At 56.1% G+C, this 24,673-nt stretch overlaps 7 protein-coding genes across 7 annotated transcripts; 5 read left to right on the plus strand and 2 right to left on the minus strand.

Annotated features, from left to right (window-relative positions):
- Positions 1-590: 590 nt before the first annotated feature.
- On the minus strand, positions 591-1,917 carry B0T15DRAFT_404404 (uncharacterized protein; the record flags this gene model as incomplete). The annotated part of the gene is made up of 2 exons (XM_062865250.1): positions 591-1,794; positions 1,880-1,917. The coding sequence occupies 2 exons, from the start codon at positions 1,915-1,917 to the stop codon at positions 591-593; spliced, it is 1,242 nt and encodes a 413-aa protein (XP_062717897.1).
- A 455-nt stretch (positions 1,918-2,372) lies between these two features.
- On the plus strand, positions 2,373-4,195 carry B0T15DRAFT_514173 (Sec1-like protein; the record flags this gene model as incomplete). Its single annotated transcript, XM_062868099.1, has 2 exons — positions 2,373-3,512; positions 3,578-4,195. The coding sequence occupies 2 exons, from the start codon at positions 2,373-2,375 to the stop codon at positions 4,193-4,195; spliced, it is 1,758 nt and encodes a 585-aa protein (XP_062717898.1).
- Positions 4,196-4,282: 87 nt separating this feature from the next.
- B0T15DRAFT_292328 (glutathione synthase) lies at positions 4,283-6,475 on the minus strand. Its single transcript, XM_062863731.1, has 4 exons — positions 5,888-6,475; positions 5,753-5,828; positions 5,555-5,691; positions 4,283-5,502 (listed from the first exon to the last, which is right to left on the minus strand). The coding sequence occupies exons 1-4, from the start codon at positions 6,184-6,186 to the stop codon at positions 4,452-4,454; spliced, it is 1,563 nt and encodes a 520-aa protein (XP_062717899.1). The 5' UTR covers positions 6,187-6,475; the 3' UTR covers positions 4,283-4,451.
- Positions 6,476-7,321: 846 nt separating this feature from the next.
- On the plus strand, positions 7,322-13,592 carry B0T15DRAFT_292378 (uncharacterized protein). The gene is made up of 4 exons (XM_062863732.1): positions 7,322-7,480; positions 7,712-12,336; positions 12,557-13,170; positions 13,243-13,592. Exons 2-4 carry the CDS (start codon positions 7,728-7,730, stop codon positions 13,453-13,455), a joined length of 5,436 nt encoding a protein of 1,811 aa, XP_062717900.1. The 5' UTR covers positions 7,322-7,480; positions 7,712-7,727; the 3' UTR covers positions 13,456-13,592.
- Positions 13,593-14,139: 547 nt separating this feature from the next.
- On the plus strand, positions 14,140-16,597 carry B0T15DRAFT_292509 (pyridoxal phosphate-dependent transferase). Its single transcript, XM_062863734.1, has 2 exons — positions 14,140-14,831; positions 14,917-16,597. Exons 1-2 carry the CDS (start codon positions 14,486-14,488, stop codon positions 16,497-16,499), a joined length of 1,929 nt encoding a protein of 642 aa, XP_062717901.1. The 5' UTR covers positions 14,140-14,485; the 3' UTR covers positions 16,500-16,597.
- Positions 16,598-17,847: 1,250 nt separating this feature from the next.
- Positions 17,848-20,610, plus strand: B0T15DRAFT_402976 (uncharacterized protein; the record flags this gene model as incomplete). Its single annotated transcript, XM_062865185.1, has 6 exons — positions 17,848-17,978; positions 18,136-19,110; positions 19,194-19,480; positions 19,564-19,938; positions 20,048-20,247; positions 20,371-20,610. 6 exons carry the CDS (start codon positions 17,848-17,850, stop codon positions 20,608-20,610), a joined length of 2,208 nt encoding a protein of 735 aa, XP_062717902.1.
- Positions 20,611-21,649: 1,039 nt separating this feature from the next.
- On the plus strand, positions 21,650-24,305 carry B0T15DRAFT_514178 (L-Aspartase-like protein; the record flags this gene model as incomplete). Its single annotated transcript, XM_062868100.1, has 18 exons — positions 21,650-21,666; positions 21,771-21,978; positions 22,076-22,111; positions 22,208-22,243; positions 22,362-22,377; positions 22,463-22,605; positions 22,664-22,682; positions 22,745-22,911; positions 22,969-23,034; positions 23,085-23,207; positions 23,259-23,282; positions 23,341-23,444; positions 23,508-23,518; positions 23,580-23,611; positions 23,665-23,770; positions 23,846-23,925; positions 23,990-24,073; positions 24,147-24,305. The coding sequence occupies 18 exons, from the start codon at positions 21,650-21,652 to the stop codon at positions 24,303-24,305; spliced, it is 1,431 nt and encodes a 476-aa protein (XP_062717903.1).
- Between the last annotated feature and the right edge of the window lie 368 nt (positions 24,306-24,673).

The following is a 24,673-nucleotide window of genomic DNA, read 5'->3' on the forward strand; positions in this document are numbered from 1 at the left end:
CACCTTATGAGACAAGGCTGCCGGAGCCAGATGGGCTGCAGGCAACAGCTCAAAGTCATGCCGCTTCTGTTACCTATGACTCTTCCCACTGCCTTGCCAATACTCCTGTTGTGCTAAACAAAGTGGCAGACCACCTAACTCTCAACTCCTAAAGTTTACCCGTCCTGTGTTCTCTCGATGGTGCATTGACCAGGGGATGGGTGCCTATTTATGTCAGGGGCGATGTACATACATCCCCTAACTATTCCACCGTTTTGCTCATGGTGCCATAAGCCAACAAACGAGTGCTCACCGAGGCGAGGGGGGCTAATTGTCCTGTCGTTTGTTCAAACGAGGCGGTATCCGGTCGACCAAGAGTCACCTACTCGATGTGACCTCAGATATAACGGCTTGCCTGGCTATCTCTCTTCTCTTTGGATGCGCGGTAACAGCCAGGGACGCTTTGGCTGGGATTAGCTTCATGGCCCGACCCGACCGAGTCTACGACTGCCGTTAAAAGGTGTATGAGGCGCATATGAGAGACTACGTGTTCTCGTTGAGGCCTCTGGGGTTCGTAAGCGGTTGATACTCTCTTGTTCGTCCGAACCATTTCATGTGGGAATGTCTAGGTCCGGCATTGATCCTGGCATGGACCCCGAGGCGGAAAACGCATCCTCGGCTCGCGGCCGCCGTCGAAATCTCAGTGATTCGTGTACCCTATCAGCTCGTGCATCCGCCTCAGCTTCAACTTCTTTTCGGGCCTCCTCTCGCATGTCCTTGGCGATATCCATACCCTTTGTCTTGCCCAACGAGCGTTCCACGTCCGCGATCGCCTCGTCGCCGCCGCGCGTGTTCTTTTTCCTCGGCCACATGCTGGGCAGCGCGATCTCCTGGAACCGCGGCTCCACACATCGCTCGTCGAACCAACGATGGAGCCGCGACTCGACGAGCTGCGCGATCTTGGGCACATCCTGTAACCTCGACCGGCTCCCTAGCAAGCTGCGGATGGAAAAGTCCAGCCTGTAGTCGTCGAGGAAGGTGAAGGTCATCTTCGTGGGCGTGTTCTCAGACGGGTTGCTCGGGATGAACGAGATGGACAGCGTGCCACTAAACCGGACGACTGACACGGCCAGCGCCACGGGCAGAACGGCACTGAGGCGCTTCGGGTAGTTGAGGAGCAGCTTCGTCTCGACGGCCAGCGTAATCATGTCACTCAGGTCGACGTCCATCCGAGCCTGAAGCCTTGCGCCTTCCTTATTGCCCGCCTTGGCGCTGAGGCCATCCTCGTCCACGGGAATGATGCGACAGTTGCTGAAGATGGGAAAGTCCTCGCCCAAGCTCAGCTCGGTAACACGGATTTCATCCACGAAATCCGGCCGCGATGTTCCATTCAGCGCTTTTGTGAGCGAGGTGAGGATGGCATCATCGTGTTGAGCGTCGCTGCGGAACTGCGCAATAGTCTGCGCGACCAGCACATTGAACCAATCCAAGCTTTCTGGCTGATGACTATCCACCTTATAATAGGTCTTGTCGAGAATGGAGCTGATCGTCAGCGTGGGTGGTCCCGGACGCAGGATGCTCGATATCTTTTTATTGAGCGCGGGTTGCTGGCCGGTTTGTCGGTGAGTGTCCGACTCACGCAGGCTCAGCAGACTTCTCTTATGCGCGAGCGTCCGTTGCCGCCGCTCAGTGGCACGGAGGGAGGCCGTCACGTCAGGGGAAGGAGAGTCGCCGAAGATGAAGAACTTGATGAATGCGGCGATCAGCAGTACTATCGAGATCTGGCCCAAGATGAAACCCTGGGTGAAGGAAAGCCTGTGCCCCGGGTACAACTCCATCATTAGCGATCTGCAAATTGCAATTGAGCCTTCGAGCATAAAGATAGTTGGAAATTACTCACGTAGGCTCGGACTTGGCGGGACAGACATCTTGTGCCATATTGTCCGTCATGACACTCCCAGACCGGGCAACGACTTCGGTAGCTTGACATTGCAATCGCGGTGACGTCGCACATGGTGTGGAGGACGGGAATTTACAGCAGGTGAGCTCCTTATCTTATCGGCTTCGAGCGCACCGAGCCCCTGGAACGCCGGTCTTGGCATGCAGCCGTAGCGGGCCAGTTGGCGACCTCATCAAGCCGCCATCCATCGAGGGATCATCATCAAAGCCGCCGTAGCTTCCATCCTTCTTACACCGAACTAAAGCCACTACACTCAGTCACTCACAGCCCCAGCCGCCCAGTTCATACTCCGTGACGTCCGTCCGTCCTTTCTGAGATATGGCCCGGCCCATCCATTGATTCCTACGTAGGATATCACCTCGTCGCCAACTTTCAATGAATTGATTGCTTGCTTGCTTCGGAAAACCCCGTTTACTACAGTACAGACTGGAAGATGGATGTAGTGCAGGCCACGTCGGGCTACGTCACCAAAATGGTGTCGGCCGGCGAGAGCACAACAGGTGCGCCGCCGGCCAAAATGAAGATCTTGCTGCTGGACAGGGAGACGCTGCACTTCATCTCGAGCGCTGTGTCGCAGTCAGCCCTGCTGAACCACGAGGTCTATCTCATAGACCGCCTCGATAACCCCAACCGCGAGAAGATGCGCCATCTGCGCTGTCTCTGTTTTGTGAGGCCACACCCAGACTCCATCGGCCAGCTCATCGATGAGCTGCGGGAACCCAAGTACGGGGAGTACCATCTGTTCTTCAGCAACGTTGTCAAGAAGTCGACGTTAGAGCGCCTGGCAGAGGCCGATGACCATGAGGTGGTCAAGCTGGTGCAGGAGTACTTCCTCGACTACGTGGTCATCAACCCGGATCTCTTTTCCCTCAACATGTCTCTACCCGTGCACCGGATATGGAGTGGCAGCCCGGACACCTGGAACACGAATTCGCTGCAACGGGCCACCGAAGGCATCATTGCCATGCTCCTAAGTCTCAAGAAGAAGCCCCTAATCAGATACCAAAGAACCAGCCCCTTAGCGAAAAAGCTTGCTTCCGAGGTGCGGTACTACATGACCCAAGAAGATCAGTTATTTGACTTCCGGAAAGTCGACACGCCCCCCCTCCTTTTGATCTTGGACCGGAGGGAAGACCCCATCACCCCGCTACTCATGCAGTGGACATACCAAGCCATGGTACATCACCTGCTGGGCATCAACAACGGCAGGGTAGATCTCAGCGAGGTGCCCGATATCAGGCCGGAGCTCAAGGAGATTGTACTATCACAAGACCAAGACCCTTTCTTCAAGAAGAACATGTACCTCAACTTCGGCGACCTGGGAAGCAATATCAAGGACTACGTCGAGCAATACCAGTCCAGGACTAAGAACAACGCCGACATTGAGTCAATAGCCGACATGAAGCGCTTCATCGAGGAGTATCCCGAGTTCCGGAAGCTCTCGGGCAACGTAAGCAAGCACGTCACGCTCGTCTCAGAGCTGAGCAGGCGGGTGGGCACCGAGAACCTCCTCGAAGTCAGCGAGCTTGAACAGAGTATAGCGTGCAACGAGAATCACGCAGCAGATCTAAAGGTAGGTCCATCCTTCCCTACGCTCTTCCTCCATCACCTACCCACCTAGTATTAACATCTGGATAGAATATCCAAAAACAAATCCAATCACCATCGGTGACCCCCGAAAACAAAGTTTACCTCGTCGCCCTCTACGCCCTACGCTACGCCAAACACCCCTCGAATTCGCTCCCCATGCTGACCGACCTCCTCAGCGCGGCGGGCGGCGTCTCGCCCCGCCAGGCTGCCCTCGTCTCCAAGCTGCTCACGTACCACCACTCCCTGCAGCAGTCCCCCGCCACCACGGGCGGCATCACGGAGCTGTTCGAATCGACGGGCCTCTTCAGCTCGGCCGGCTCCCGCTTCAAGGGGCTCAAGGGCGTCGAGAACGTGTACACGCAGCACTCCCCGCTGCTGGAGACCACGCTGCATCAGCTGGTGAAGGGCAAATTGCGGGAGGCGCAGTACCCGTTCGTGGAAGGCGGCGGCACGACCAGGGATAAGCCGCAGGACGTGGTGGTGTTCATCGTGGGCGGGGCGACGTATGAGGAGGCGAAGATGGTGGCCGGCATCAATGCTTCGACTCCCGGGGTCAGGGTCGTACTGGGCGGCACGACGGTGCATAATGCGGCGACGTTCATGGAGGAGGTGGACGATGCGGTGTCGAGTTGGCCTGAGGTCGGGGGAGCGGGGAGGAGGCGGTAGAATGAAACTACCAGGTACCTAGGTGGTGGTGAACCAAATCAGAGCACCGAGGCTTCCAACGTGGTGGTTAGACGGCTGCTCTAGGAAAAGACGATAGTACGCGTCGTTAAAGCAGAGTCTATAATATATTTTTACTTCCCACTTCAAATAGCCGCCATAATGCACCTCTAAGCTCCCTACCTAAGACTATTCCCCCATGTATGTACAGTACAGTATATACCATACTTTGCCAGCCGTCCCCTTATTCCCACGCCCCTTACACCAGCCGACAAGAATCCATACACCCATACCCCGCAGCCACACCCCCTTCCTCACTCTTATCCCCCTTCGTCCTCAACAAGTACCCAGCCTCGGCATTATGCAGCACCGTACCCGTCTTCTGGTCCCACAGACACGTGCCATAGACACCCAGCTCGGAAATCACCCCGCCATGCTCCAGCTTGCCGTTCCTTAGGATGGTATTCGCCACCGGCGGCGGCGTGATGAGCTCCATGAGGATATACGACCCCCAGTGGCTCTCGGGGATCTCCCGCAGCCGCTGCGGGATGGCGCTGCGATAGAAGTTGTTGCCGCCGCCCTCGCGCTGCGGCTTCATGACGTACTTCTTGCACGCTTCCGGGTCCGTGGCGAGGCGGCGGGCCTCGCGCCCCGCGGCAGACGTGCTGTCGAGCGGGTAGATGTTGGTGAAGGTCTTGAAGAGGGCCGAGGCAGACCCTTCGTTGTCGTCGGGAATGAAGCGCCGGAGGACCGAGTTCGGCGATGGCGAGGAGGATGCCGACTCGGGCGTGGCCAGGACTTGCTGCACCTTCTTCATGCCGGCCAGCTGCGTGAGGACCGAGGGGCAGGTGATGGCTGCCGAGCGCTCGATCTGGTAGCGCGCTTCCCATGCCGAGGGCGAAGGGTAGTCGGAGGGCCCGTAGCCTGCGCGCAGGTAGACGACGGCGACTTCGAAGGCGAGGGCCGGGTTGTGCGGAGGCCGGTAGAGGAGCTGGCGCTTTGTTGGGGAAGACGGGGCGAGAGAGGTGTGGGCGAGGATCTGGGAGAAGGGCAGGCGGAAGACGGGAACCGGTTCGGGACCGGACGACTGCAGGGCGTACTCCAGGTGGCGCTGGTCGAAAACGTTGCGCTCGCCGTCCTGGACCAGGAACAGGACGCAGGTTGGATGGCCGAGGGCGGATTTGCCGTAGGCCTGGAATGCGGCGTAGAGGCCGGCTGCCAGGCCCTTTGAGCTTTCGTTGCTGGGTAGGTTGAGCGAAGACTGCGGGATGACCTTCTTCAGGGCCGGATACTCGGTTCGGGCGAGATGTCTTGGAGGACGTCAGCACAGTGGCTTGGAGTTCAGGGGGTTGGTTGCCATACTTGTGAAGCAAGGTGGTCTGCGCCGACAGGCCGCCAAATGAAGAGGCAATCGTGTTGAACTCGACCTGCTTAATCTGGAGGTGTTCACCATCTTGGTGAACCATATAGTCAGATCGAAAGAGACCGAGCGAAAGGTTCTACATGATGTACGTGGTCAGCTTTTCGGAATTCATCCAAGCTGAAGAATCTGGCCCCTACTTGGACATAGCCTTCCTCCTTCACCCGCCGGTGGACGTCCCACAGGTTGGCAATGAACTCATCTCCGCCAGCAACCCTGCCATGGTCAGACGGCGTCGGGAGGAGGATGACCTTAGGGGCGAACAGCGGACCCACTCTTGCACGAGAACGTCGAGAAACTCCTCGTCCTGGCTGATGCGAGCGTACAGCTCGTTGTACTTGGGCTGAATAGCTACGGCCTCCTCGAAGCAACTCTTCGGAAACGGGCTGGGAAAGACAGTGACGGGCGCACTCATGGCCAGAACGCCCTCGGCGTCGTTGCCTGCCAATGCGGGCGGCGGCCGGACGGCGAGGCCGTGGGCGATGGTCCAGTCCTTGATGGTTTGCACCAGCCGCTCCCTTTCCAGAGCATCATCCAGAGCCGGGGGGTACGAGCCCCCTGTGAGAGAAGACATTGCACTGCGTATAGTGAGGCCCGGCGGATCTTTCGGTTGGTTGTTTCCGTGATGTCGTTAGCTCAAGGTCAAACCAAGAGACATTTGTGCCTTTCTTAAGTCTCCGGTCGGTTCCATGTGCTTACAAAGCCGAAATCAACTTGAGTCGTGGATGTACTTCTAGGACCGGCAAGGCCGTCTAGTGCAAACTCATCCAATAGCGGTCTTTCAAAAGGCTCGGGTTGTTCTCAAGAATAGCAAGCAGCCCAAATACCGTTTTCCACTTGGCTGTGAACCTTCTTGCGCGTATTTGCAAACACTATCGTTGACCCGAGGTTGCTGCTCAGATTTGGCGGGGCTCTTGCTGGTCTTATTATGGGACAAGCACAGTGCGGGGTTGTTCACGATTTATTAGAACTTGAAGAGCACTTCCGGCATCTTTCGTGGGACGCCGATCAGAAAACGCCATTCAGCCCACCTAATGCCTTAATTAACCCATTGCCACGAGACTGAATTCTATACCTACCGAGTCAGCTCGAAATCATGATACTTCAAGTTGTGTTGCCGTCGCAACATTGGTGCTTCCACTTAGGTAGGTACTTACTTTGGGCAAGCACCGTGACGTGGCAGGCACTTTCCACCATGCAAAGCTCCAGGTAAAGGGTCAGGGTTATGGGCCTGAACTCTGCACCGTTCTACAAAGGTACGTAGGTAGGAAAATAACGTGAACACCCGTCGATCTCGAAACACCACAGACGGTCTCATCGCGTTTCTGCGCGTATCTACGCGACCATACAACCTTCCGAGGGATCTGGTCGAATCCCAACCATCGCAACTCAGCGCCTTACGTTGGTACTCAATTGGGATATATCTCTGCAGCTAGCCCCTCAATGCGGGAGGTTTGTTCTTCAGCATCATCGTCCGCTTGCTCGGTCGACTCGCAGAATGCGAGTTTCACCCGATCATCGCCTCTCACATCACTTCCCCCAACAATCGCTTTTCTTCTTTAAGGCCCTTCCAATTATTTCCACTTTTCTGGTCACAAGTGCTTCGGCGGATTCGAAAAGTGTGAGAATTCTTAAAGCATCATTCTACTCACAACATTCGACATCAGTATCCGCGCGCAACACAACTGCGAACTGACACCTCCCGATCGAGCATCCATGAGATTTGCGAGATTCTATGGGTTCAGAGTTGATTCTTACCTAGTTTGCAGCATTCTTACCTGAGTGCCCGGACTTGTGCCCCGACCGGCCGGACGGGTTGAGGTTGCCGCATGCGAACAACTCGTGGCAAGGCTTCTCTTTTCTTTTCTGTATGTATCCCTCTGATCTAAATGACCGACTTGCATTTCAAATACAGCAGCTTTTCGATGCTGGTACATACCTACATCATCTCACTGGGTACCCCTCAATTTCTCATCTTTCAGTATCCTCAATTCTATCCGCTCGTTCAAAGACATTGTTTACCCGAGCTTTGCAATTTCTTGCAACATATTCGTTAGATCCCAAGATCCCGTTGCTGACTCCCAGTCTCGCATTCCAAGACGTGCCCTTTTCAACATGGCGGGGGACGACGACCAGAGCGACCCTTTCCTGTGGGATGAGGATCGAGTGGTCAGAGAACTCTGCACAGCCCAACGAACGTGGGCAGCACCGCCAGCAAACCGATGGCCGGATTCCGTTGCCCTCGAGACAAAACTCCGTGAATGCGGGGTTGATGGCGAAACGCTTCTAACCTACGCGGATGAATTCGACTTCCGCGACCTGTGGAGTCAGCTGGGGGTCAGGAGCCTCCCTCATCAAGTGTCGCTCAAGAAAGCCATCCAGCGGTTTAGAAAGGCCAGCGCGGGGTACCGTGAATGGAAGAGGCAAGAGCTGGCTAATAACCAATCATGCGGCGACCAAGAAGACGACAATCCGGCAGTAAAACTTGAGTCAAAAACAGTGGCTCGACTTGAGCCGATAGTTCAAGCATCGCCCGTCACAGGGGTAGCGTCAACCGACCTTGTTTCCGAGCCAAGGTTGAAAAGCCCTTACCAGGGGGTTCTATCTCCAACACTCTCGCCATCTGCCGGCCCTGATGCGCTTGCATCTTCTGGCATTCCGGATGCGGATGCGGATGCCTTAAGCCTTGAGCAGGAAAATGCGGAAGAGAGACCTAAGAAAAAGAGAAGGCTAGCACCGATAACAATCTCGGCCGAACCTACCGGCCAAGCTCTCTCGAACCTACCAACCCAAGCCGACGGTATATCGCAGAGGACAGCCGAGATCGTGTTCGATGAGGGCGATTCGTCTGCCTTCCTCGGGACCAGCATTTTGTTGGTCGACGAGCTTACCCGACCTGAGTTAGTTGGCCAGACGGATGCTGCCGATCCTGAATTTGTATTGTTGCGGAAACAAATACCTGCGGGTCGCCGGATCCAAGTGTCGGCAGCAATGAAGCGGTTCTTCCGGTCGAACCTGGTTCAACGTCTCAAACAGAGCCGCAGTGAGAACGAAGATGCCCCGCTGCCCGTGTTTGGAGAGTCTGACGATGAGGAGAGTCTTGACTCTGAGACCTGGCGCGAGTATCAAAAAGAGGAAGAAGAACGGTTGGCCCTGGCGGCCCGCAAGGACCCAGCCAAGGCAGCAAAGGAACGGCTCCTTAGCAAAGAGGAAGTGGCCGAGGTGGTCCGGAATGTCATCCAAGAGTTGGATTCCCGTTGGCTCATCGAGAAGAAGCCAAAGTGGGATCGCAAAGCTTGGCCAGTATGGCAGGATTCCCGGCGTAATCCGGACCGCCTAGCTCGTATCAAGTCGGAGAAGCAATTCCTAGGCCAGCTACATCGAAGAATCGCCCGTTTCACCGACGAGATCATCGGCCAGCAGTGGTCCGTTGAGAACAACGTCCAGCAGAAGGCCGTTGATTACCTTGAAAGGAGCGTTTTCGACAAGAAGTACCAGGAATGGCTCATCGACGTCCTTGAGAGCCCTCGCCAGCCTCCGAAACCAGCAACGCTCCCTCGACCGGCCAAAAAGCCGGTAGAGTCACCCGTCCTCGACGAAGACGAAGAGCTGTTAGCAAGCGACTCCGACGGCTTGGACGATTTCATTGAATACGACGACGTCGTTGTTCCCTCTTTCGGTGATGATATGGAGGTCGATCCGGAGCCGCCTCTAGAACAGCTAGAGCAGGGTGCTGTCCCGGCTAGCTCGGGCCGTGCTGATTCCGTCATCCCGATTGACGAGGCGGACAATGGGCTTCCGCCGGTAGATGCGACCCCATCTGGTGAACCGGTTGTCGATGATGGCCCCCAAGTACAGCCCACGCCCAAGAAAATAAAGGCGGAGAAATCCCTAGCACCGGCAACACCCCGCCCCGTTAGTACTTCGGCTCCAAAAGAAATCATCGTGATACCGGATTCCCCATCTCCCGTCAAACCCCCTGGCCAGGTCCCGGGTTTCGATGACCTTGAGAGCCTCGAAAAGATCGGAGAGATCGGAGTTGAACACTGGCAAAGGGTTCGGGATGCTGAGAGACTTGTGGTCGCTGCACTTTGCGATTGGTCTGACACAAAAAAGGCCAAGCTCCATGATGCGATCAAGGACCGAGACCACAAGGAAGCATGGGCCGAGTATGTGAGCCCGACCCTTGAAGATCCCTCGTCAGCGACGGCTGAGTCCGTTGGGTTTCTTCTCTGTCGGCTCTTCGACACTTTTGCCAGCAAGAGCGCCAAATGTTCGACCAAGCCCCTGGCGGATATGTCATGTAAGAGAATACTTCGAGAGGGGCACTCGTTTGCCGGCTTCTATGAGTTCCTCGGGCAGGTCCTTCAACTTTTCCTGCATCTTAGCCCTCGGGTGCCGAATGTCCTTCAGGCGCAATTAGAGGAAACGCCAGCGGAGAAGGAGACAGAGGCTGAAGGAAACCGGGACCTTGCTGAGGACCTCAGCATTTCAGAGGAATCTGCGGCGGATGACATGCCGGTGCCGTCCTCCAAGAAGCGGCGGAAGCGCAAACGGCGCGACAGAAAAGCCCAGGATCTCCGAAGTCATCACCGTCAGCTCAACGAAGAGCTTGCTCGGCGCGAGCGTCAGTTCCATGAAAAGATGGCTGAACAGGGCTCGATCCCTGGCAACAAGACCCGCCTGATCGTCAATGTTACCAAGGAATCCGATGACTTGCCATTCATCTATATCAACGACCACATCGGCAGGAAGATCAAAGATCATCAGATCGAGGGCGTCCGGTTCATGTGGAACCAACTTGTTGTCGACTCCCGCGTCCGCCAGGGCTGCTTGCTCGCCCATACCATGGGTCTTGGCAAGACCATGCAGGTGATCACGCTGCTTGTCGTCATTGCCGAGGCGTCAGCGTCGCCGGACGAGTCTGTTCGGTCGCAGATTCCGGAGAGCCTGCGGGTGTCCAAGACGCTGATTCTGTGCCCGTCGAGCTTGGTGGATAACTGGTCCGAGGAAATCGCAATCTGGGCTCCCGATGGCTCGCTAGGCCGCGTGCAGAAGTTGTACTCGTCGCTCTTGCCTAACGACCGGGCCACCACTCTCCGACTTTGGGCGTCATCTGGTGGAGTGCTGATCATTGGGTACAGCCTGTTTACTTCCCTTACCCAAAGTGATGAGGAGACTGCCAAGTTACTGCAGGAGACCCCCAACCTGGTAATCGGCGATGAGGCACATTACATGAAGAATCCTGGCTCCCAGAGGCATCAAGCGACGGCCAACTTCAAGACGATGAGCCGCATCGCTATGACTGGATCGCCGCTGACGAACAATGTCATGGATTACTATGCCATGATCAACTGGGTTGCGCCGAACTATCTCGCCGACATCGCCGAGTTCCGGGACAGGTTCGAGAAACCCATCAGAGAAGGTCTCTGGGCGGACAGCGAGCCTCAGCAGAAGAGAAGGGCCCGGAGAATGCTCCACGTCCTGAAAGCCACGGTGGAACCCAAGGTGCACCGAAGGGACATTCAGGTTCTGAGGAATGAGCTGCCGACGAAGAAAGAATTCATTCTGACCCTTCCCTTGACGAAGGTACAGATGGATCTATACAAGACGTACATCGAGTGGGTTACGGAACGGGGCAGCGAGTTGATGAACGGTCAAGCGAGGGCCTGGAGCCTGGTGGCCAAACTTGGGTATGTCCTGGCCCATCCCATCATCTTCAAGACGACGGTAGAAGCTGGGAAGACGAAGCCGCACGGCAGCAAGGTGCAGTCGTCAAAACCGCCAAGGGTTGCACAGGCAGAGGACAGCGACGAGGAGAATGTCGAGATGCCCCAGGACGTCTTGATCAAGATGATGGCAGTTGTCCGTGTCCGGGAGATCGAGAACTACGCTCTCTCGAACAAGATTCTCGTTCTCTTGCGGATCTTGGACGAGTGCAAGAAAGTGGGCGACAAGGTGCTTGTGTTTTCTCAGAGCATTCCCACCCTGAATTATATCGAGAACATCTTCAAGAGGCAGAGAGTCGTGTACCAGCGGCTCGATGGCAATACTCCCATGAACGGGAGACAAGACTCCATCAGAAAATTCAATGCCGATGGCGCCACCCAGGTGTACTTGATCTCGACCAAAGCGGGAGGCATCGGCCTCAACATACACGGCGCCAACCGTGTAGTCATTTTCGATTTCAAGTACACCCCGACCGATGAGCAGCAGGCAATTGGCAGGGCTTACCGACTCGGGCAAACAAAGCCGGTCTATGTCTACTGGTTAACGATTGGCGGCACTTTCGAGGACACAATCCACAACAATGCCGTGTTCAAGACCCAGCTGGCGTCTCGGGTGGTGGACAAGAAGAACCCGGATCCATGGTCCAGGAAATATACCGAGTGGTTCGTGATGCCCAAAATGCCGGATCAGGAAGATTTGTCCGGTGCCCTCGGCCAAGATCAAGTCCTCGATGCGCTCCTCAATAGCCAAGACATCGGTAAACTGATCAGGAAAATCACTTCCACCGAAACCTTCGAGAAGGAGGAGAAGGATGAGCTTACGCCGGAGGAGAAAAGAGAGGCGGAAGAAGAAGTTGAGATAGAACGTCTGAGACTCCAGAACCCTGAGGAATTCCGACGCAGGGAGTTGGAGAGGATCCGGCAACCGAGAAGCACGGCCGTGCCACTGCCTTCGCCGCCCAACCCATATCAGCCACCGGGACGCTCTATCGACGGTGAGTCGCAAGCAGTGCCTCTTTCCGCAAAGAATCGAAGCAAAACGATCATCAAGATCAAGGTGCCAGAGCATCTAAGGAATAAACGCACTTCAGGACGACCAGTTCCCCATGTCTTTCCTGGCGTTAAACCTTCTCCTAGCACCCCGCTACCTTCACAGTAGCACGACGACCATCCACGGCAACAACGGCTAACTCTTGACATCTGCTCCAGCTTTAGCTAGCCAGCTCTTCAACCCTTCTTCCCTGTACCAGACCGTGGTTCCTAACTCTGCACCTCCAGCTGTCGTTCAAGTCTCGCCGGGTCAACCCAGCGCGGGCAATCAGCAGCCTACTACGGTGCCAAACGAGGTTCGGCCGAATGATGCCACGGCCGAAGAATCGAAGGCCGCAGCACCTGTGCCCATACTTGCTTCGGGGTCTCATTTCAAAAGCCCGTCCACGCGATCCCCCTCAGCTGCTCCGAGCGGGCCATCGTCATTACAAGCAGTAGAGGCTACACATCTTGAGTTCCCTGAATTGCTGAGCGTTCATCATAGGCTGTGTCAAGAAGGACGCCATGTGAAGCATCACCCGAACGACCTAGTAAGCAGGGTGAAAGGCGTGTGGGCGCAAAACAAGATCGAGCATCTGCCGTTGATGGACAAGATGCAGAATCTCAAGAAATTCTCTCGAGACCCAAGGTTCGCCGAGGCAATGCTCTCTGGGTATATGGAGCCTGAACAGCTTGCGTCTTTGACGAGGCTCCAGATGGAGAGAATTGCGACTTCACTCAGTGGCCTGGCCGAGGCCGAGTTCAAGCAGCGAGTTTGGACGGGCAAGGCCGATATCAACGTATGCGCCGACACCAAGACACAACCCCCAAGCCATTCCAAAGGATGACGACTGACATAAGAATCGCAACAGCAAACACCAGCACAGTTGTCCATAAAGACCGAGAGGCGCACGGTAGGGTCGGCGGAGCTGAATGGCCCGCTACCGACACTACGTGACAGACCGACACGAGGGTTCTTACGGTTCATTGACTCGGAACCAGACGAGCCCCCTACCACGCCGCAAGATCGTCCACGGTCCAGGAGGCCCGGTGACTCAGCAAAATCGCCCCAGGTTATAGAATGAGCGCAGGCGTCTTCCGATCACGCTAACTTTTTTCCTTCTCCTTTCTTGAGATACCCCACGGTTGCTTATGCTGCAGCTGTTTTTGCACGGCGTTTTCGAGGGTAATGGCAGGAAAACAGGAAGATTCAGGCACTTCGCCTACGGGACACACGGAAAGGGCGGAAGGTAGGAGACGGAGGAAGACGAGAATCGCGGGCCCTTGCACTCTGCCGGACTTCGGGCGTTGGTGTCTTTTTTGGGGGGGATCTGTTAGATCTTGTATTTGACAAGTACATGTACGGGTACCTAAACACAAGCGGCCATCGCTGGTTTCTTTTAACCAGGTGGCTTTTACCACAGCCTGCTGGACTTGAACAAGCGGTCCTCAAACGGGTGGCAGAGCAAGCTTGTCTTTCAGTTGCGGTTCGCTTACGTGCATGCAGTGTGCAAGTTGACAGTTCAATGTAACAGGGGCCATCGGCCGACGCAGCTCTGGAAGTGGTGTCAGCATCAGGCCCCGAAAAGGTCTCCGATACCGCGGGGTAACGCTTGCCGGGCGCAAGAGTGGAGGTTACGGTGACCTGATGGGAGTGGGGCCAAGCTCGTATGTTCCATCCAATGATTGAAGGGGAATTGGCAAGAATTTGAAAAACGGCCAGAACCTCATTGAAAGGACAGATTCCGAGACTCCGAGTTCGAGGCCCGTACCCACCAAGAGGTGGACCTGCCATCAAGATGTCGGCAGAAGTCGTTGTTGCGTTCGACGGTGTTCGCCGGCCTCTGACAACTCTGACCCTTTTTACAAAATCCCAATTGTTTCCCTTCTGGTCTTACTGTGCCAGTGCATTTCGCTGTTGTGCGCTGCCTACAGCTCCGTCTCTCAGTTCAAGTTTTCGCCAGAGTAACGGGCGGGAGGACTTGTTTCTCTCGTTCCTATCGCAGAAACTGAATTGAACTCTCCCCTACTATTTGTCGACGAAACTCCCACTACCTACAACCTCGAGTCCTGATACACCAGTTCGACTGAATTTGAGTCTCATAACCAGCGACCATGGACTCCGTTCTGCGCCAGTCCAAAGCCATGTGCCCGTTCATGAGGAAGGCCACTGCCGCAGGGCTCCGTGCCATGTCCACGGCGACCCCGGCTGCGACCTCGCCCTGCGGTGGCACCATGTCCAAGCTGCAGGTGCTCGCCCGCCGCTGCCCCGTGATGGGCAAGGCCATGGCCATCCAGTCTGCTCGCCTTGGCCATGCCGGTGGCTTCCCTGGTGTTGCCACCAAGGCCGCCATGTCCACATTCCCGGGCAACAACAAGACTGGCAAGGCCAAGCTGCACACCAGCCGTGCTCAGGAGGCTCAGGCCGTTGATACCCCGGTGCTCGGCGGCCGTGAGAAAGGTCAGTTACTCGGCCTGGTCACGCAAAGTCTTCACGCAGAAACACAGCCGAAGGAGAGCGCCTGCTGACAATACCCGGCTTACAGTCCAGTTACCTCCCGGCATTCCGACCAAGCAGCATGTCAGCGCCTCGAACCCGGCTACCGCCACGCGGTCCAGCGCACCGGTGTCGCAGGGGTCCAAGTTCGACTATGAAGGCTTCTACAATCATGAGCTCGAGAAGAAGCACAAGGACAAGTCGTACCGCTACTTCAACAACATCAATCGCCTGGCCAAGGAGTTCCCCCGCGCTCACATGTCGAGAAAGGACGAGAAGGTAACGGTTTGGTGCGCCAATGACTACCTGGGCATGGGGCGCAATCCGCATGTTCTGAAGACGATGCACGAGACGCTTGATGAGTATGGCGCCGGCGCGGGTGGCACGCGCAACATCTCGGGCCATAACAAGCATGCTGTCGAGCTGGAGGGGACAATTGCCAAACTCCATGCCAAGGAAGCGGCGCTGGTCTTCAGCTCCTGCTATGTGGCCAACGATGCGACTCTGGCTACCCTCGGCAGCAAGATGCCCGATTGCGTCATCCTGTCGGACAGCCTGAACCATGCCTCGATGATACAGGGCATCCGTCACTCAGGCGCGAGAAAGATCATCTTCAAGCATAACGATGTGCAGGATCTCGAGGAGAAGCTGGCGTCGCTGCCGCTTCATGTCCCTAAGATCATCGCGTTCGAATCAGTCTACAGCATGTGCGGTTCCATCGGTCCCATTGAGGAGATTTGCGACCTTGCCGACAAATACGGCGCCATCACCTTCCTAGATGAGGTCCACGCGGTTGGCATGTACGGGCCGCATGGCGCGGGTGTGGCAGAGCACCTCGACTACGAGGCGCATGTCCAAGGACGGCCCCGCGGCACCGTCATGGACCGCATTGACATCATCACCGGCACGTTGGGCAAGGCTTATGGCTGCGTGGGTGGCTATATCGCTGGCAGCGCCAAGCTCGTCGACACGGTGCGCTCTCTCGCGCCGGGCTTCATCTTCACCACCTCTCTCCCACCCGCCGTCATGGCCGGCGCCCGCGCGGCCATTGAATACCAAATGGAGCACCAGGAAGACCGCCGGCTGCAGCAGCTGCACACGCGCGCCGTCAAGGAAGCCCTGCGCGCACGGGACATCCCCGTGATCCCCAACCCGAGCCATATCGTACCCATCCTGGTAGGCGACGCCGAGCTGGCCAAGCAGGCCAGCGACAAGCTGCTCCACGACCACAACATTTACGTGCAGAGCATCAACTACCCGACAGTGCCCGTGGGGCAGGAGCGCCTGCGCATCACGCCCACGCCCGGCCACACCAAGGAGTACCGCGAAGAACTGGTCAACGCCATCGAATCGATCTGGACCGAGCTCGGCATCAAGCGCACCAGCGAGTGGGCGGCCATGGGCGGCTTCATCGGCGTCGGCGAGCCGAATGCCGCCCCCGAAGAGCCGCTCTGGACGGACGAACAGCTGGGCATTGCCGAGGCGGCGAGGACGCTGCTGCAGGCTGCTGAGGCGGAGAAACTCGAGGCTCGCAACGCCGCGTCCGGCTCGCCCGTCGTGATGCCCGGCCTGACAGAGAGGCTTCTGGAGAGGGAGATGAAAGGGCTGAGAAGCGCTAGCGTTTCTGCCTAGGCAGCTTCTCTTTTCGCCCCTGGTCTACTCACTCTTTCTCTTTCATAGAGAAAGAGAGACCTCTCTTTTCTTCTGCCGGTCGGTCGGTCGGTGAACCTGTCCGTCCGGACGCCTGGTTGCTGCTACTTATTTAGGGGAGCTCACCGGACCCGTCTGGCCTGTCGTATCTGTCTCTCCCTAAAGTACCTACTCTGCCTACCACATATTTCTGTGGTTCCCCGAAGACCAAAGACGTATGAAAAACGTTCGTTGGAGCGAGCGAGCAGCACCAATGGGGCATTTTGCTATAGCGTTTGGTGGTTGCATTGTGCCGCATATACGCGGTGTATAACAAACAATTGTTTGAAGCACAAAAAGAATTGAAGAGCGCTGGCGGGCCGTCTCGTGTTGAGAAGTCGATTTGCCATTACCTTTTTTTGGGCGGCGGCATCTTTTACCGCTGCGTGAGCTGAAGCAATATCGTATCCCCTGAATGTGTTGCAGTTCCTCGATGCTCTTGTTGTTCAGGGTTGTTGGCCCCATCCCACTGATCCCAGACCTCCCTGCCGTGCTACTGAGCGGTCGTATCCTTCGGCATCGTCATAACAAGCCAGCTGATTCTCAACAAAACGAAGGATGAAGCACAGCCACCAAGGTTTACGCGTCTCGAAACGACTCGGAAGTTGTGACCGTTCCTATGCCTATCAGCTCTATCCAATCATGAGAGGCCTCGAGCACGAAGCCCCACAGGAACGGAGCCGGAGTTAAGTGAGTTGCTCCGACGGAGCAGGAGCGAGACTGGCTTTCCGTTCCATTTCGTTGATCGGCCCAAACGTGTAAGTCGCCGCAGTTGCACTGGACCAGTGGTTGGTACAGTGTTCCTGGGAGGCTGTACATTGCCGTGCCGTGTAGATAACACGATGTAGCATGCCCTGCATGGAGATGTAAGCGGCATGGCGATGACTCTTCTTGGCTTTGATTTGACTTGCATCCGTACCGGCCGGTGGCTTATGCTTGGAATAGGGATCCTGGTTTCATCCTTCGTGGTTGTCGTCGTGGATGGGATTTTTGAATCTTGATATCCAGGTCAAATGCGGCAGGAACTTTTACTTGACTGCCTTAACTTTTCAGTTAGTGTTTGGGATTGCGTTGACTTGTCTCCTCTGTTCCCTTACGTACCAGGTGTCAGCAAGAGTTGCCACGGCGATCTTGTTTTGGTATACTATCTGCCTCTCTATATTGGCTCCTGCCTAGGACCTCCTCCGTCTTGAATCGTCCGTCTCCGCTTCCGCTCTCCGCTTCTCGGCTGTTCAGCACACCCAGCTTAGCTTGGTACATACAGAGCTGACAAGGTGGTGTCAAGGGCGGCATGGCCACGGCGGGTGTGCCAGTTGCTGCTGCTGGGAGTAAGGGTCTCAAGGGCCCCAGGGCGTGTGCTACTTGTGCGCGGGCGAAGAGCAGGTGTATCTCTGGGCCGGTAGGGCAGGAGAAGTGCGAGCGGTAAGTCTTATACTTGATTATGAGGGGCCCGACGGAGTATCCGGCATTGCGGGCTTATCACCAGGTGCCGTGTCCCAGGGCCGATAGGCACCTTGGCCCCCATAAGCACCCAAAAGATGCATGGTTAGACGCAAGCAAGGCTAACGCAGGTCCGAAGATGCTACCGGTTACGGAAGCCGTGCTCGTCCCAGACGCCGGCGCCGCCGCGCAAACGCAAGGAGCCGAGGCCCACCCGGGTTGCCGAACTGGAGCGGCGCCTCGAGGATCTCACGGCCCGCATCGAGTCCGTCCAGCGGCTGGGCTCCCCGGTGCTCACCCCTCCTGACTCGGATCCTGTCTGTCTTGCACCGCCCTGCCCGCCCGGCGCTTCCGAGGATCGCCTGCCCCCGCGGCACTTCTCCTGTGCGGACGTTCCGCTTCCCACCTTCGGCCGGGACCGCTGGGACTCCCCATTCGGGCACATCTTTCCGGAACGGTCAATCTTTGATGAGGTTCAAGTACAAGCCGAACACCAGCAGCCCACAGCCAACCGCAAGCATGGCGGCACGACCGGAACCACCTCGCCCTCCGCACCCCCTGGACTATTATCGGCGCAGACGACGACAGCCGACTCCAACAGAAGCTCTTCTCCTTACCTCCATCAACCATCAGGACTGCCGGAACAGAAGGAGATCCCTCCGTGGCCTCACGGAGACGAGGCCGAGGTCATGCTGGACGAGTATCGGAACAACATGGGCCATCTGTTCCCGTTCGCGGTGGTGCCGCCGCATCTGTCATCGGCCCGGATGCGAGAACAAAGGCCCTTCTTTTGGAAGGCAGTCATGATGACGGGCTGTCTGTTTGACGGGCCGCGGCAGGTTGCGCTGGGGAATGAGCTGTTGAGGGAAATCTCCGAGGCGGCCTTCATGAAACCACAGAAGACTCTCGATCTGCTGCAGGGGCTGCAAATGCTGATGGCTTGGTACCATTACAACCTCAACAGCTTCCAGATGGTCAACCTCCTGTTCCTGGCTCGCTCGATCACGACCAGCCTGAGGACCACAGAGCTCAAGACGCTGGCAGACGGGAAATATGCGACCGAGTCCCTGGAGCATATGCGTGCGTTTGCCGGGACGTACTACATGGTGACCATGTAAAGTGCCCCTGCTCTTCCTCGACTCTTGACGGACACCGGAACGCCCCCGAACTAACCAGCTCTCTCTCTCTCCCTCTCAGAACGTTCACTACCAACAAGAAACCAGAGGCTCTCATGAACACGTCGTACCTCGCCACATGTTGCCGGGCCCTCCACGGCCAGATGGAATACCCCACCGACGAGCTCGTTGTCCACCTCGTCCGTGCACAGCAGCTGTGCCAAAGCATCTCACAAGCACTTAGTGCCCGGCGCACCGCCCAGCCCGCGCCCGGCGAGAGCCAAATCCCGCAGACGGCTATCATTCACGGCTTGCTGGAGCGTATCCGAGCGTTTGCCGCCACCCTCCCGCCACATCTCAGGACCAACGGTACGCCCGATGAGCGAGACCTTTCTCGCCAGCCGCGATTGTACCCCCTCTGCTGACATGTGTGTAACGAAAAAAACAAACAGTGTCCCTAGTAGGCCACCTCCACGTCGCCGAGGTTCTCATCTACGGGAACAGCTTGTCGGAGCTTCTGTGCAGTCCCTTTCAAATTGCATCCCCGCACGGGCACGGCGAGCAGGATCCGCTGGTGGTCGGATCGTCGACGACGGCTGGTGGGCAAGACCCAGGCCCCGAGCACATTGAGATGCTGTGGAAGTGCGCCCGTGCCGTGCAGGCCTTCATGTCGAACCGCTTCTCCACCGAGAAGGGCGACTACCCGCGCTTCATATGCCTGTCCTCGTTCGACATGGCCTATGTCCTTCTGACCATGCTCAAGCTAGCGACCCTGCAGGTTCCCGGGTGGGACTCGGCAAGCGCGAGAGAAGAGATGCGCTTTGATTGTAAGGAAGCAATCCCTTACCTACCTTACCTTATCTACCCAATCTGCCATGCATGTGCCATGAAAGGTGTCAGAAAAGCTGATGCGGTCCCGCCGCTGGTTGTGTTCAGACGTCATAGGTCAGCTGATAGAGGATATGGAGTTCACGGCCGAGAGGCGAAAGAGAAAGAGGAAAGGAGGCATCGCCGGCATCCAGCAGAGCAACAACAACAACAACCGCAGCAGCCCCGTGCACGGCGGATTAAGCGGAACGGAGGATCCATGGAGCAAGCTGGCACGGAAACTTCGCACCGTGAGGGACCATCTCCTTGTAAGTTGACTCCTCTCTGAGAAAAGGGGGGGGGAAAAAAGGAGGGGGGAGGAGGGGGAAATAGGGTCCGCCTTCTTTACTGGACGGAGACATTAACAACTAATCTAACACGTCCGGGAACAGACCAACGGCTTCGGCAACGACTTCACCAGCTCGCAGATAGCGCGGGTCTGTGATCCGGCGCCCATGACGTTGGCCGACGCCACGCAGGACCTGATGCAGGATCTCGGCGCCGGCCTGTGGCAGGACGTCACGAGCGGCCTGTCCGCCGAATGGAGTTCGGTCTTGGCCGGCGACCCGGTCGACTGGGCGACCTTTTTCGGTAACTACAACAGCATGACCGACTCGGGGTTTGCAATGTGAAAAAAAGAGAAAGAAAAGAAGAGAGAAAACGTGGAAGAAGCGGACTTGCAAAAAAGGGAATGAATGAGCCTACTACGGGCGTTCCGGATTGGCTAACAAGGGCGTGTCAGTTGTGGCGTTGTCGGATTTGGGGTTAATAAAGAGGGACGGGATTATTAGGAATCTAGAAGCGTTCAGGGGCAGGCAGGCGCATTCTCACATTTGGTCTTGGATTTGAATCGTTGGGCCCTTGCGCCCCTTTTTTCGAGTTAACTACAGGTACCTACCTACCTAAAGCTTCTGCCTCACCATGAGCTCTAACCGTAAAGGGGCAGCCTGAGGACTGACTTAGAGGCCGATGTTCGGCGCAACCTGTACGCTCGAAATATTACGGCTCTCGATAACGAAGAGCCTCCGGGTGTCGAAGTGTTCGGGGGTTCTCTGGGCATTGAATCGTCCATTCGTCCGGAACCTCGTGTCCTGTGGTGTTTTGAATTTGCTGTGTGTGGCATGATGTTTTGGGGAATCTCCTGGGATGCAAGTGGCGTTTGCCGAACACCATGTCCGTTGTCCACACCCCACTGGTTTTCGTACGCTGTTATCATGTTGATTACTGCCTGGAAGTTTGAAAACGGGGGGTGCCGGTGAAATACATCATTACCCTGACCAGGGAAGGTATGCGTAACAATAAAAGGTTTACCGTCAGTATCGTAGGCTCAGTGATTTGTTACACCCTTCTGTCGTGACCCAGGGGAAGAATATATGAAATTACCTACCTAACCAGACATACACGTGTATGAGCCATATGTGTGTACCATACATACCTTACCTACATGACCGTGTATGTCATTCAGTTTTACGGTGAATGTCATTGTCTTCCCAAAGCTGGAAAGAAAAGGATGATTCGGCCTTTGCAAGTGACGACAAGCTCCCCCACAGCGGCAGCCGAAAAAAGTCAACTTTTGAACCCCTCCCCCGCAGCCACTCAACTGTTCAGCGTCCGACTGCTTCACATAGCAGAAGACAAGTGAAATTGATACGCCAAAATCAGACGGGCAAGATGTCGAGCTACGACAAGTACCAGGCAAGCTCTCGCCCGACCACCTAACCATTTCTCTTTCTTGCCTCTCGCAGATGGCTAACCAGAACTTTAAATTAAAACTAAGTTAGACACCCCTCAGCACGAGGTATGCCTCGCAGGAGATGATGACCATCTTCTCGGCCCGCGAGCGCGCCAGCACCTGGCGTCAGCTCTGGGTCTGGCTTGCCGAGGCTGAAAAGGAGCTGGGACTCCCCATCCCGGACGAGGCTCTGGACCAGATGCGTGCGAACGTGGTGGTATCCGACAAGGCTTTTGCCTCTGCTCGGGACTACGAGGCCAAGTTTCGGGTATATATGCCCTATCTATTATTACTTCCCTCTCTCTCTCTTCGTTGAGAAATGAATGAAAGTGAAAGCAAAAGTGGGCTGACAGACTTGTGCACAGCACGACGTCATGGCCCATGTCCATGCCTATGGCGAAGTATGATGCGATTTTCCAAAATATGGACGCCTGAAGGAAGGCCGTTTGGCCGTGACAGTAGTTACCGTTCCCGGGCTGACTGGACCGTGATTTCAGGATGCCCCTGCTGCCGCTGGCCACATCCACCTCGGTGTAAGTGACAGTTCAGGCTACTATGCCCACGTCTCCCTGGCTGCGGGATCAGATATCTGGCCCAACACCTTTTGGTATTCAAGACAATTGGTTGCGATGAGTACCTAACTTGCCACAGGCTACTAGCTGCTATGGTAAGTCCGCTGGTTCTTTCTCTCCTGGCACAGACCGCTCTCCTTCGTCTGCTGGATGTGTCAATCATGCTAACACCCCTCGCAGTCACCGACAATGCCGACCTGATCTTCCAGCAGCGTGCCCTGGATCTCATCCTTCCCAAGCTCGCCAAGGTCATCAAGAATCTGCAAGAATTCGCGCTCAAGTATAAGGACATGCCGACCCTGGGCTTCACGCACTACCAGCCGGTAAGCAGCGAACCTGACTCGGTATCTACCTACTTACCCATACTAAGATCCCTCTCAGGCCCAGCTCATCACTGTGGGTACGGATCGCATATCCTCTCTGTCCCGCGAGTCTTGCTATGGTATACTAATCTACTCCCAGGCAAGCGTGCTGCGCAGTGGATTCAGGAGCTCATGATGGACCTGGAGGACATCGAGACGGTCCGCGAGAGGCTCCAGTTCAGGGGCGCCCAGGGCACCACTGGCTCGCAAGCGACCTTCCTCGAACTGTTCAACGGCGATGCCGAGAAGATCACGAAGCTTAACGAGGTGAGTGACCTATCTGCGCCATTGTCTCTGTGCCCTGCTGGCTTACACCACCCCTAGATCCTCTGCAAGAAGGCGGGGTTCCCATCCACCTACGCCATTTCCACTCAGACTTACACCAGAAAGGTGAGCCTACTGCTTTCCCCGCGCTGATTCATCTATTAATCGTTTAAAAGGTCGACCTCCGGGTTGCCAATGCCGTCTGCGCCCTCGGCGCCACGGCCGAGCGGATCTGCTCGGATATCCGCCACCTGGCCAACCTGAAGGAGATGGAGGAGCCGTTCGAGAAGAGCCAGATTGTGAGAAGTCACTCCCTAAATCCCACTGGATCATTTACTAACGTTTCCTAGGGAAGCTCAGCCATGGCCTACAAGGTGAGAGAGGGCCTGCCCTCCCTGCTATCCGCTTAGACAGTCCCTGACAAGATTTCAGAGAAACCCCATGAGGTCTGAACGCATCACCGCCCTTGGCCGCAAGCTCGCCCGTCTGCCGGCCAACTTCACCGCCACGTTTGAGACGCAGTGGTTTGAGAGGACGTGAGTCTCGATCCAATTGGCCCCCGTGGACGGTCCTAGTATGCTGACATATATATACCACAGACTCGATGACAGTGAGTTCACTTGATAATGCCTTTCCCCATGATGCGAATGTCTACCCACTGACCGGCACAGGCGCCATCCGCCGGATGGACATTCCCGAGATGGTAATAGATCCCTCCGCCCGTCCGCCTCAAGTGCCATGCTAAAACGCCTTCAGTTCCTGCTTGCCGACTCCATCCTCCTGGCACTCGACAACGTCACAAACGGTCTCGTCATCTACCCGAGCGTTATCCGGTCCCGCATCGACCAGGAGCTTCCGTTCAGTACGTCGTTGACAGAAATCCCTTGTCCCTTGTCTGTGGCCGTTCCAAGACTGACATACCCTGTCTACCTACCAGTGGCCACCGAGTCCATCCTGATGAAGCTTGCCGCCCATGGGGTCTCCCGCCAAGACGCCCACGAGGAGATCCGTGTCCTGGTATGTTCTGAAAAAAGGCTCTGCTGAATCTTGTGGGAAACGCACTCTCTGACAAAGATGGCAGTCACACCAAGCTAGCGATGTCGTGAAACAGCAGGGCGGTCGCAACGATTTGCTCGAGCGCATCAAGAGAACCGAGTTCTTCAAGGTGAGCCCGATTTGACTTTATGTGGTGGACGGAGATTTGCGGGGCAGGGCAGCTAAAACTCAAGCCTTTGCAGCCCGTTTGGAACGACATCGACAGCCTTGTCGACCCCAAGCTGTTCATCGGCAACTGCCCCAAGATCGTCGAGGACTACTGCAACGGAGAGGTTGCGAAGAAGCTGGCGAAATACAAAGAAGTCCTGGACAAGGCGTCGACAGCACAGCTCTCCATCTGAGGCGGGAGATATTCTGAATATCTTTTTTGTTTGGGTTCGATTTGGGGACAAAATGCGGTGTATCAGATGTCATGAGGGGTCATTAAAGAAAGAAAAAAGGTCCTGTTGAGAGCACCGAAGACTCGAGTCCAGCAGCTCGAGCTCAAGCCGAGAGAGTAGGGCGGGATTGGTAGATGGGACCATAGAATGGAATCGGTGATGAACAAGCGTGGGAAAAAAACCTCATAAGAACGTTTGCCCTCTCGGGACTTCGAGACTAGATTGTGCGTTTTGGAGGGTAAATATTAAGACCCATTGCTAAGAGGCGTCGTTGGGGAGGGTCTACCTACCCAGATATCAGAGGGTCCATCCTTACAAGCAGATGGCAG

This window comes from Chaetomium strumarium (assembly GCF_033439665.1).
Source record: "Chaetomium strumarium strain CBS 333.67 chromosome Unknown B0T15scaffold_7, whole genome shotgun sequence".
In the NCBI taxonomy this organism is placed as follows: domain Eukaryota; kingdom Fungi; phylum Ascomycota; class Sordariomycetes; order Sordariales; family Chaetomiaceae; genus Chaetomium; species Chaetomium strumarium.